Source organism: Tauraco erythrolophus, chromosome 15 (genome assembly GCF_009769465.1).
Source record: "Tauraco erythrolophus isolate bTauEry1 chromosome 15, bTauEry1.pri, whole genome shotgun sequence".
NCBI classification, from domain to species: Eukaryota; Metazoa; Chordata; class Aves; order Musophagiformes; family Musophagidae; genus Tauraco; species Tauraco erythrolophus.
In genome coordinates this window covers 2,703,404-2,715,754 of record NC_141479.1, presented here as the reverse complement: position 1 = coordinate 2,715,754, position 12,351 = coordinate 2,703,404, and the positions used below count along the sequence as shown (strand labels likewise).

Below are 12,351 nucleotides of genomic sequence, written 5' to 3'. Positions count from 1 at the left end.
TCAGCGCTTTCGAGAAGAAGGGGCTGCCAACCTCGCTGTCACCCCATGTGTGTCTCATACCACCCCTTCCCTCCCACAACACCTGGTACCAACAGTGGCCAGGGGATCTGAGCAGCCCAAGAGCTCTCCTGGCCCTACGCCTTGGCTCTCACCCTTTGAGGATGCTGTGGACTGTTAAACCACTAAAGACCCTTTTCATTTTGCCCATCCCACACTTGAAATGTGGTAGATGGAGAAAGCATGAGGAAAGGGGGACATCTTTTCTTTCCAGTGACATTCTAGGTAGCGTCACCGGTGCAATGCTGAAGGATGAAGCCAGGGATTGCTTTCTGTCCCCATAGCAAAACCACACAGGTGCCACGCTTGGTTCTTCACCCTCGGGGCAAGACTACCTGAGATACTTCTTGTTATTAAACCCATGCCATCAGCAAAAGCTGCCTGATGGATCAATTAGCCCAGAATTTCTGGTCTTCTCAGCTGAAGGAGCTATTAATAAGCAGTTACCTACAGATTTCTGGGTCTGCAGATGAATGTGTCCACCATCCCTGTAGCCCTTTAACCTTGATGGTTGTGCATGGGGTGGGAATGACCACCAAGCCCAGCAGTAGCAAGCAGTACTTGCAGCTGGAGGTATCTGGTTTCATGGTCTTCTGTCACTGCTCAAGGATAAACTTTCCATCCTCTTGCTGTCTGATACCAACACGCTCTGAATGATGGACAGGAAACTGATATTTTTGGACGTTTTAATCATCAAAACAAATCAGAGCCATTTTTTTCCTGCACATCCAAGCGAATGAATTTCAAAACAGCTCCCCTTCCCCTAGATGGAAGGAGCTGAGCTAATGCCAGCACATGCACTCTATCCACTTTTATTTATTGCCCTGGAAGTAATCTTCTGTCTAAAAATGCAGCTTTCTCAAAATCCCACCATTTTCAGGGAAATTGGTTCTGCTGGAATTTTTGACAGTGAAAAGCTGAACAGAAGGGTTTGAGTATCTTCATTTTTGCCACACAGCAATAGCAACGCTTAGCTGATAAGTGGCAGTGAGAGGAAAATTAAAATGGAAGGGAAAAAATTAAAGGAGGCTATTTTGTCATTACTCTAATGTAAACATTCGATACTGCTTAAGTGGGAGAACTTAATACTATCTAAACGTGGCATGGAGAGAACCACCTGCCAAAAATCTGTTGGCACATTTGTTTTGCAAAAACCAGTGTAACTTCTTGTCATGGCACAGAGGAGGAACTGCAGCATCCAGCTGGCTCTGACGGACACGGGATTGGCAAAGCCGAATAGACATCTAGTGTCAAAAAAGAAAAAAAAAAGAAGCTGGAATTAGCATGAGCATCATCTCTCCCTCCGCACCTAAACCAATGAGAACGATGAGTGATCACCTTCTTTGCAAGTGTTGGCTACAGTTCCTTGAGGAGGCTGGTGGCACCTCAGCCAGGCACCCATGGCAGGTGGTGCAAAACCAGCCCCTGCTCCCCCGTTCCTGTCCCGGGCGCAGTATGTAGTTGACGCTGCTTGTTTCTCCCAGAAGAGCAGATCCTTCATCTGGCACCTGAGCCTCTCGGAGCGGGCTGCAGGCACGCTTCCTACCGAGCATCTGTCTCCTAGTCCTGCGGATGGGCACGCTCCAACCTTCATCTCACACCTCTTGCCTTCATCGATGGAAAAAGGCATCACACAGGCAGAGGAGGAGCGAAGGAGCAGGCTCGTGGTCTCTGACTCTCCTCTTTTGTATGTTGGCATAAACAGGAGCACTTTCACCAGAGCCACTGGAGTTGCAAACTGTGAGAAGGAGGAATTGGGGCCTCACCATCTATATACTTCTAAGGGTTGGAGATGTTCACCTTCAATTAGAGAGACGGGGAACAAGACAGGAAGATGGAAAGTGTCAGTGAAGAGACAAAAAACGTACTTGGGAGGAAGGAGAAAAATTGAACAAGGACTGAAAGCAGGCGTTTATTGTACTTCTGGAAACGCTTCTGAGCTTGAAAGCATCTGAAGTACAGGAAAAAATGAGTGTTGCTGTTATGGTCCCAGGAGAGAGGGGCACAGTTCTCAAAGTATGTGAACTTCAGAGAGACGCAGTCATCTGTTATGGCTATGAGGCCTCTATTTTATTTTATTTTTAATTAAAAGGATGTTTTGAATTTTTCCCACTAGCCATTTCATGTGATTCTCTGATCTAGTCAGAAATGAACTTCTGAGAAGGACTGGTCCTGGAGAATAACTCAATGGGAAAACCCAAATGAATCTCTGAAATAAAGCTCTCTGTCGGAGACGTGGGACAAATACAGCACACAGGGATTTCGGCGCAGCAGAGACGCTCCTGGTGGGGCACAAGACATCTTTGCAATGGACAAGTCACTCCCTACTCCATACTTGGGTACTTGGAAGATACCCAAAGTGTGTCTTCCAGGAGGGAAAAGCCTGGCATTTCTCTTCTGCGTGAAATGCCGTCTGGTTGGTGGGGCCCGCTGGGAGCAGCGTGCCTGTGCTGAGACGTCAGTAGCTTTCCACTTCGGCTCCATGAACACGATTCCTGTGCATAACTGTCTGAGCATCTTCACTCTCTGAAGATCCCTGTGATTTCAGCTGCTTCCTTTGACGATATAAATAATATGGTCTATTCTTAGCTCTACAGCAGTATATTCAAATCTTTATCTAAATTCTGCAGAATTTTCCATTTCAGATGTTTGGGCTTCCAGAGGCAGACTGCTGCTTATCCCATACACGGCCTTATTCCTTTGATACATGATCTGAAAACTCAATTTTTAGACTGATCACTGATTTTTCTGAAATTTACAAATTAAACTTTGATTAAGTGAGAACTCCCACTGGACTGATCAGCAACGAGACCAAAATTAAACGGTGTTTTTAATAGCTTTGCCGTGTTGCAACGCGGGAGGAGCCTCTGAATGTGAAAACCCCTGTTGCCAAAAATCAAACCTCTGAACGCCGAGCAGTGACAAACATCTTTCACACATCGGAAAAATGAATACGTGCTGCTCTAGTGCCTTCGCAGGGTCGGGCCAGGGGGTGTCAAAGGTGCCTTTCCAGGGGCAGCGCTGGGAGTGAGTGCTTCACATTAATTATACATGCAGTTGAACTTCAGTGGAAACAAGACAGGGTCCTAACCCTTTGGTGTTACAAGGTGCTGAACAGCATCACGTGGAGGAGCAAAGCAACAGGAAAATAACTGCTTCTTATCTGGAGTTGGATCAACAGTAAAATGATAATGGTGTTGTCATCCCTTGGTAACCCAAGAGACGTGAGCTGCTCCAAGCATCAGTTTTGGATGCCTTGGACGAGAACTAGAACAACGTCCATTGTGGGTATCTCTGAAATGCAAGTGCGGGTTACTGGTTGTGAGGCATACGCACCTAGAAGACACTTTTACCGGGTATAGAATCATAGAATCATAGAATGGTTTGGGTTCAAGGGACCTCAAAGGTCATCTAGTTCCAACCCCCCTGCCATGGGCAGGGACACCTTCCACTACACCAGGTTGCCCAAAGCCTCATCCAACCTGGCCTTGAACACTTCCAGGGATGGGGCAGCCACAGCTTCTCTGGGCAACCTGCGCCAGTGCCTCACCACCCTCATTGTAAAAAATTTCTTCCTTAGATCTCATGGAAATCTCCCCTCTTTCAGTTTAAATCCATTGCCCCTTGTCCTGTCACTACACGCCCTTGTCCAAAGCCCCTCTCCAGCTTTCCTGTGGGCCCCCTTTAAGTACTGGAAGGCTGCTAGAAGATCACCCTGGAGCCTTCTCTTCTCCAGGCTGAACAACCCCAACTCTCTCAGCCTGAAAGAGGTTCATCCGTATAGCTAACTTTAGCATGAAGCCGACTCGTTATGGGCAGATAAACGTCTGCCTAATTATGCCCTCCCAAAGATCAGACTGACATCTTAAAGTACAACACTTGCACAGGCAGTTCATTTTATTTTCTGCAATTTGCAGGTGTGAAAAAAGCAAATTCATTTTCAACATTTGCTTGGGAAACAGATGAATCAGTAAAGAGTAAAGGACAGAGATGCAGATATATATGGTTGCATCATCAATTAAATGACTGAAAACAGCATAGAAAACTCAGAGCTCTGTCAGCTGCTGGTTTACACGCTCAGGAAGACAATTCGGAGCCTGTGCAAGGTCTCTTTGGACCTTGTGTCTTCTCTTAGTCCTTGCAGTTCCCAGAACTCGTTTCCTAACAGAGTTGAAGATGAGGATTTGGATGCTTTCATGGACTGATGACACAAAACTGCTTAGAGAAAGTAGGGAATTTACTAAAAGGGGGGTTGAAATGTTTAAATTTAGTAGGAGATGTTAATGCCAGGGGGACACACATCCTCTAGCGACCTCTTTCCATTCGCACTATGGCAATCGGTGTCTGGGCACAGGAGTTATCATTCCCCCAATCTTCTTCAACCCCACGACATCTCTCCATCTTCCAGCCTGACACCGAGAAGCACCAAAAAGCAGAGAAATGCGTTTTAGCCTTCCGCCTCCATCAAATTAGAACTTCCCGACTCGCGCACATCATGCATAATGCATAAGCACTTCGTGTGCTCCCGCCTCTCCCTCGCGTGGAAGGGTTAATGAGTGAAACGAATTGGGTCGTGGGGTGGGGACAGATTCCTTTGGAAAGCTCCCCTCCCCTTCCAGATCCTCTGGATCCGTCTTCCTTAAATAAACACACTTCAGAAATCTTTTGGAGTGTAAATAAGTCAGGGCAGCAGCAAGAAAGCAATTGCCAGTGAATAATGTGCAGAGCTGCTCACAGCTGGCCGGTCCTCCTGGGGCCAGACCTGCTGGTTGGCCGTGTCCTGCTTATACCTTGTTGATCTCGGCGCATAAGCTCCTTCATTTAAAGAGGTTTCCATGATCCCTGCTCGTTTTTTTCCTCCACCCTCCCTCCCCTTTTTTGAGCTGTAATAGCCAAGACACTGTTGACTGCGAGTACTTCAAACAATAACCTTCTGAATGATTTAGCAATGCGGCTCCTTCAATAACAGGTTCCTCTTGGATGAAATACGTTCATATTTATGTAGGACAGAGGTTTTGGAATGCTATTAAATTTACATGGCGAGCTGGCAGAGCAGCCATCTTCATCTGATACGGAGAGGGAAAAACAGCCTCTTCACAGCAGCAGGGAAATATTTATGAACACAGAACAATCCTGCCAGTGTTGGTTACCCAGCCAGGGGATGAGGACAGTTAACATTAAAATGGAAAAGCTTATTAAATTATGAGTCTGCCAGGCTGGCCTGGCAGGGTGGGATGGAGAGTTTGGTGGTGTAGATCATGTATGGGGTTTTTTTGCTTGTTTGACAAGCCTGTAACATTGGAGGGGGTTTTGTGTGGCTTCTTGCAGAAATGAAGAAGGAAGAAGAGGAGAAAAAACTCGCTGAGGTGCAGTGAGGGTGGGTGGAGGTAGCACATCACACAAACTCCGTTTTGGGGACGGATGGGCAGGAAAGAGTAGCGTGACTAAGGGTGAGGAGAGGGGAATTAACTGCCATGGAGGAAGCAGAGCTCGGTCCGGTGCACGGAAGTCAGGCAGAGAAGGGGACCAGCACCCAACGGCGCGTCCCAGAAGGGTGCTTGCTGCAGAACGCCGTGCCTTGGGAGTCTGTTGTCTTTAACCCAGTGATGTGCAAAGCTTGCAGATGGATTTTGAAGACAAGGATCTCCAGACCCATGACGATAAACAGAAATGGGGTTGACACAACATTGCCTGCTGTAGACCGTGACCCCTTTGGCTGAGACTCTCGTGGAAGGAGACAAACTCATCTCTCAGGTCTTCAGCAGAGCATTAGCTACAGATGGAGCTGGATGATTCGTAGTCCGGCCAGAGAGCAGAAGAGGTTTGCACAAAGCTAAGGAATGAGCCAAAATGGCACGACCATCAAAGACGGCACCTCAGTGCTGCAGAGGACTTCGATACTGGTTAACCATGACAGCGGGTTCAGCACAAGCAGCCAAAGGTCCAAGAGGAGCAGCTGTGCCGACTCTTCAGTGATACGGCACCAACATGGTCACTAACCATGACCAGCCCGTGTGTATTTGCTGTGTCTGGGGCTGGGGGAGCTCAGCCGTGCTTTCCCATCCCACGGCACCATTCCCTGGCTCGCGAGGGAGGTGGGGTTTCATGAGAGTAGAGCAGAGGGGCAGAATCACCTCCCTCAACCTGCTGGCCATCCTTCCCCACCTCGAGGCTGGCCTTCTTTTCCCTTTGGCGGGAGGGGGCTGGTGTTGGCAGGAGGGATGCCACCTCCAGCAACCGAGTGCCCGTGACCTTTGAAGGGCCCGTGGCGCTTCTTTTGCAAGAGCAGAGAGACATTTACAGCGGCGCCGTGGCCGACCTCCAAAGCATGTGAATTACTTTTTGCCTCCTTACATATCCTTTGCGGTGTCCGTGAGCTCTAGAAATGCCAAAAGTGCTGGAGCAGCTCCAGCTGAAACGGATAACTTGGTGTTATTCGTTTGGCAACGCAACCTTTTCACCTCCTGTCCTAAAGTGTTGCCATGCCATAACCAGGCGGTTCCGTAGCCGCTGCCCTTAACCCTGGCGGCAGCTGCCTCCTGGCCGTGAGCGCGGCGTGGCTCCCTGGTAAAGAAGCAGTTTGGACAAAGTTATCTGGGATCTGAAGCACTCTGGGAATGCAGGATCTCTTTGTTAAACTCACTGGGCTGTAGGTGGCAAATAACTTCAGCAATTCCCAAATGGCCTCAAACGTAGCGGCTGCAGAGAGGCAAATTAGTCATTTTATGCTCTAAATACTTAATGCCAGTGCTAAAAATGAAGAGACGGAAGAATGTCCTGGAGAAGCGGATCAGGATGCAACTGGAAACAAACCTCATCCTCACCTGGTGTAAACGGGTGCGGAGCCGCAGCAGAGCCAGCGCGGCGATGCTGGTTTACACCACCGCCCAGCTGGTAGCACCAGCATCGCCGACCGAGCCGCGGGACGGGAGAACGACCCGTAGGATGCTTGAAATATTTATGCTGAAAACCAACAGTCTCCTCTCGTTCCTGACCAAGCAGGATTTGAAACGGAGGCGAGAAAGATGGCTTCAAAGGTGCTGCCCGCTGACGGGCCGAGGGATGTGAAAGGCACAGCGTGAGGCTTTTCTCCTCGGTGTGGGAAATAAGGAGGGGAGAGATGGGAAGCTGGCATTGGGGAAAGGAATTGGAAAAAAAAAAAAGAGGACTAACAAGTACAGGCCGTGGTGAGCCTCGAGAAGATCAATGCGGCAGCTTTCCGATGTGGGCTAACCGAGGCAGCAGTAATGCGGACTGGGAATGGCACAGCCCTGGGATGGGCTGAGCAGGAGCCCCTCGGAGCTGAGCGGTCCAACCGGCGGGTATTGTATCCGTGGGCTTTGAGCTGGGCACAGAGCCTGGCACCAGGGCTCTTCTGCTCGTTTGATTAGCTCCTTTTCCTTTGGCAGCTGAAAGGACGCTTGGCAGCACCCGGGCTCCGCGTCTTGTTGAGCTGGATAGGAGGGAGCAGGGTTTGGCAGGGACAAAAGAACGTACCACTGCTCCATCAATGGCCTCGTTACCCGGCGCTGGGGCTCGCAAGGAGCGACGGAGAGCTTTCTTCTGGGAGGCAAATACAAGTTGGAAACGCGTTTCCAGCTTGACTTATTACTCTGAAGATACCAGCTCAAAGGGGAGTGGAAAGCGTGACAATTTTTATCTGCAGAGATGTGAGCGGGTATGGCCTGTCCCTGGGCTGAGGGTCTGCCAGCCTGGGCGGGGGTCTGTGTTGAGAGTGAGCTCAGCCATCTGAAGCAGAAGGGTGGCAGAGAAAATTAAGGGGCAGGCAGGTTTTCAGGAAGGGGTTGGAGTGCCCCTGACTGCTCAAGGGGTGCTCAGCACCTGATGATGTTAGGATGGAGGGAACAGCTGTATTGTCTCCTGTTCGTGCCTCTTGAAAAACTAAAACACCACGAGAAAGCTGAAGAGGTCACCCAGCTGGCTGCATTCTAGCTCCAATTTATTCTACGGATTTATTATGGTATAAATCAGTACAATTTATTCATTCAGACGTAATGACAAGAACGTCCATGCAGATGCCATTAATGACCTGAGCAGATACAGTTTTGAAGGCGTCTAGGTGGGGATTTTTAACAAGCCAATACTAATGTATCCTGCAAAGTCTGTTTTCTCTGTTGTTACATCCCAGTGATGGCATTTCCAGGAACATTCATTGTTCCCTGCTGGTAACAATCTACAGCCCAGCTCGATGTGACTCAGGTGAGGTCAATAGCAAGTGCTTCGCAAAGCCCCAACCCCTGTGTTAATGTTAGGAACTATTCTGGGAGCCGGTTGTACAGAGGGTGGCACAAACTACATGACATGGGTCGTGCTGAAGCGGGGCTGAGCGCTTTTAAAGGGTGTTTGCAAGCGAAAACTTGATGTGGTCTGTGGGAATCATTTCACGTGGAAGTGAAGGCGATTTCGGAGGAATTCCCTGGAGTTAAGCTAAATTAAATTAAAACCGTTTCAAGGAGGGGGAGCGAGGAGCAAATGTCTTCTTCTCCAAGCTTGCTCAGATAGAGCTCTGCGTAGCGTACCAAGATGAGTAATGGATAGCGGTCGTCCGTCTGAGTGGATGGATTTGCTCCACCGTGGCAGAAGGTGTGGAAAAAAGGTGCGAGGGGAGCCTTGCCCAGCAGCTCGCCCTCCGCACACCTCTTGCTCACGCGGTATTGATTGAGAGAAGGTACAAGGGAAAGACATTAGTTAAATAAAATGTTTTGACACCAGGCGGGACATCGATGGCTGAGTTGTTCATCATCCCAAAGAGTCTCTAAGGAAAAGGAGAGGGAGAGCACGAGCCCAAGGCTGGCTTCAGCCCAGGGCAGAGACCGGCACCAGCAGGCACCGATGTCCTCCGTCCCTCCTGGCCACCCCAAGGAAATGCCCGGGCTCCCTCCTTCTCCCCTCCCCGTGTCAGGAGCCCGCTCCTGGTGTAGTGGAGCTCCTTGTCGGCTTTGCTGCCAAGGAGTTGGGAGCCAGCTCCGGAGAAGCTCCTGACCCCACACTTGTCACCTTCCCAGAGCATCCGTGCCGCCTCCTGGGACACGGGGGAAAAGCTCTGGCGGCTCACTTGGCATCGTGACCGTAAGCTTTTAGGTGTTCCCGTGAGACACAAGGGAGAGGAACAGCAAGGGCAGGGTGTGGGTGGGCAACGTCTCGGCTGGCGCTGGGGACCCTCTCCCCTCCCAGTCTGATGTCGATCCCATAAATGATCTCGGGGGCATTTCACGGCAGCGGTCGCTTACGTAAGGGCACAACGCGCGTTAACTGGCACCACGGTGGAGCGGCGGGACCTGCCCGCTTCGAGGGGGGGTGCTGTCAGACACGGGCCATGGGTGTCACTGGTGGGACAGGGAAGGCAGGGGAGGTCTGTGCCTTCCTCCCACCCCTGAAGCCTCAATTCCACTACGCGGGCAGCTGCCTCAAAAGGCCGTAAAAGCAAAACCACCCTTGCAGCCATAGCAAAACTCGCGATTCTGCAGTTTGGGTTGCACACATACCAACCACACAGCTCCGGAAACCTTAAAAAATAGGTGAAAATGTGCTTCTTTCTTAATGGGAAGAGCCGGAGGGATGCTCCCGTGCTCCGGCAGTGGGAACTTGGGGGGGTTAAAATCAATAGCGTGCTGCAGCCCCGGCTGAAAGGCTCCTGGGACCCAGGAAGGCTCTGCCTCGGACAATGGATTATTTTTAACTAGCTCGAATTTTCAAACGCTGTAGCTTAAGGAAAAAAAAAAAAGGAGGGGAAAAAAAAAGAATAGCTGATTTGTGCAAGCTCCCTTGCTCCCATTAAGTCGGTGGAAGTGGTGCTATGCATTTCAATGGGGGCAGGACTGTGCTTCTCATGAGATAAATTGCACCCTGGCCCTTTGCATGCTCCGTGCAGTGCGTCCTGGCTTGCTCAGCTTCGCTCTTTCCTGCCCCCTCCCCACAAGAACACCCCTGATACGCTCCCCGGTAGATTTTTTGTTGTTGTTGTCGTTGAGCTATTCATTTTCCATAGGCTGCCTTCATTCCCGTGGCCTTTTGCAGCTAGGAGACAAGATGTTGCCTTGGAAACAAAGCCCCTTAGATGTTTGGGAGTCTCTGGGATCGCTCTGTCTGCTCCTGAGTACTTTTAGGTTATTTTTATGAGCCACACAAAGATGCAGCAGGCTCGTAGCCAGAGCAGAAAGTAGCCCTGGGAGGTGGAGGGAAGGCGAGAGTCTTATGGCATCGCTCGCCCCACCGGCGATGTTTTTCTTCTTGCGCCGCGCCGCGGGCTGAACGCCGGCGAGAGAAACGGCGTCTCCGGAGAGCGCTGCGCACGCAGGGCTGCTCCTGGGGCTGTGGCCGCGGTAGTGCCAGGGAGAGGGAGGGTCGCCGGGAGAGAAAAAGCAAAAGTAAGAGAGAAAGGAAGGAAAAGAGGAACTAAGAACGGCAGACCTTCGGGTTTGTTGAGCTTTCTCACTTTCCGACTGACTGAGCCATGGAGGGACCACGACGCCCGCCGCTGCTGAGATGTACGTGGTGGCTATAGGCCCGGTCTGCTTATTTTAGAGGAAATCAGATTTTCAGGCCCGTTATACAACTGTGAAAGTCTCTGCTCCAAGGTTTTATTGGTGATTCTGCTCTGTGCCGCAGGGCGAGTCAGGGGCGGCATAAACAGACCCCCCAGCCTGAGCTTTGCCCCCCGCTGGGCGGCTGGAGCACACCAGCTCCTTCTGCCCCACATCTGTCAGCAGGAGAGGTCTGACCCCTTCTGCAAGGGGGGTTTGGGAGATGGGGAGAGGCTGCACTGTTCCCATTTCCCCTTATCCAGAGGCATCACGGCACAACGCTGCCAAATCCCCATCCCTCCATGGAGAACATTTCAGCGTAGGCTTTTTACTCCTTCTTCTGCAAAGATGTAAAAAAAGCAACAAAACAAAAGCTGATTAAAAGAAGCTCCCTAATCCCCTGCTGGTACTTGAAATTTCATTTCCAAGCCAGCAAAAGCATTCCAGAAAAAAAAGTGAATATACATTATTTTCCAAAAAAATAATCAGTACAGTGTTAAGCCTGTGCCTCGTTACTCATGTCAACACCGTCCTAGGGCTCCCAGCTGCAGGGACCGCGGGACTTGCAGAGGCAGGGAGGCTGGCACTGAGGAGGGGGGACAGCAGAGGGGAAGAAAGGAGAGCACTGAAATAGGACGGATCGGAGAGAGGGACTGGCAGCAGACCACCCACAGAGGTGACCACCACCGGGTCACAGCCACGGAGAGGGTCTGACCACGGTGCTTGAGATGTCGCAGCTATTTCCCTTCCCGACTGCGGGCAGGCACTGGTGCCATCCCCACCATTGTATGGGGCTCGGGGTGCTCTGCAACAGCAGCAAAATGCTTTAGCGGGGGGATCAACCCTGAATTCCCCGTATGTATCGCGTGGGATTACACACAAGGGAGCAATTTTGCTGTTTTTTGGCATTTTCCATCATAGCTGAGCCTCACAGATGCCCAGGCTAGCAAGGTGCTCGCAGATTTTCTTGTCCCTTCTGGTGCATCCTCACCAGCGCGAGGAAGTCTGCCTCATCCTCGCAAGTGCCATAAATGCCAGGCACTTCTTTTCCCCCATTGTTGCTGATTTTCCCTGTCGATACTACGTGATGCCATGGTTACGGAGACGTAGGACTGATCCAACGACAGCAGGTTACGAGCTTTTTGTTTTTGACATTCTTTGATGCTATATTTGTACCAAAAGAATAAATAATAAATACACGCAACAGCATCAAAGATTTCTTACGGGCCTCCAGCCTATTCCTGCCTATCCTTGTTAAGCCATTATAAAGATATTTCTCTCCCAGCCGCTTATTTTACGGACTATCTTGTCATCTAATGCTGCACCTGAGGTCCCATTTATCAACTCTCTCTGAAAAGAGCAGTTAATAAAAGAAAGTTCCTGTTAATAGCCCCGAGAAGAGCTTCCCCTGGCATGGCAATGCTCACACCCAGCCCACCAGATTCCCCTCCTTCCCCTCCCTCTTCTCTCGCTTTCCCTCTTCGCCTTCCTCCTCCCATCCTCGCTCCGCCAAAGGGTTGAGGAACTTTCTTGATGCTGTTATAAGGAAGATATAGGACCATTTTTCTCTGCAGCAACCTGAAACAATACATAAGCGAATCTGTTAGTGTGTGAAGTGCCTCAGCTCCAGTAAGGAGGAACATGCTGGGGTCAGTCTCTATAATTCCTGCTGATCAAAGGAAGAGCTCTTACGACCCTGTTACAGGCATCTGAGTCTTGATTTTGCTGGAGATGCAGCAGCATGGGATAG

At 50.3% G+C, this 12,351-nt stretch overlaps 1 protein-coding gene across 7 annotated transcripts in view; it reads left to right on the top strand.

The window, feature by feature from the left end:
- The window catches only part of GNAO1 (G protein subunit alpha o1), a 133,487-nt gene that overhangs the window by 75,985 nt on the left and 45,151 nt on the right, over window positions 1-12,351 (top strand). The window contains exons 4-5 of one of the 7 annotated variants that reach the window (XM_086621135.1): window positions 3,303-3,345; window positions 11,553-11,570. The exons of 2 other annotated variants lie outside the window; for them this stretch is intronic. In XM_086621135.1, coding sequence (XP_086477261.1) covers window positions 3,303-3,345; window positions 11,553-11,570 — 61 coding nt within the window. Of the gene's footprint in view, window positions 1-308; window positions 332-3,302; window positions 3,346-7,768; window positions 7,780-7,912; window positions 7,929-11,552; window positions 11,571-12,351 lie in introns of all 7 variants that reach the window. 4 more of the 7 variants (XM_086621137.1, XM_086621136.1, XM_086621132.1 and 1 more) reach the window with 4 other exon arrangements.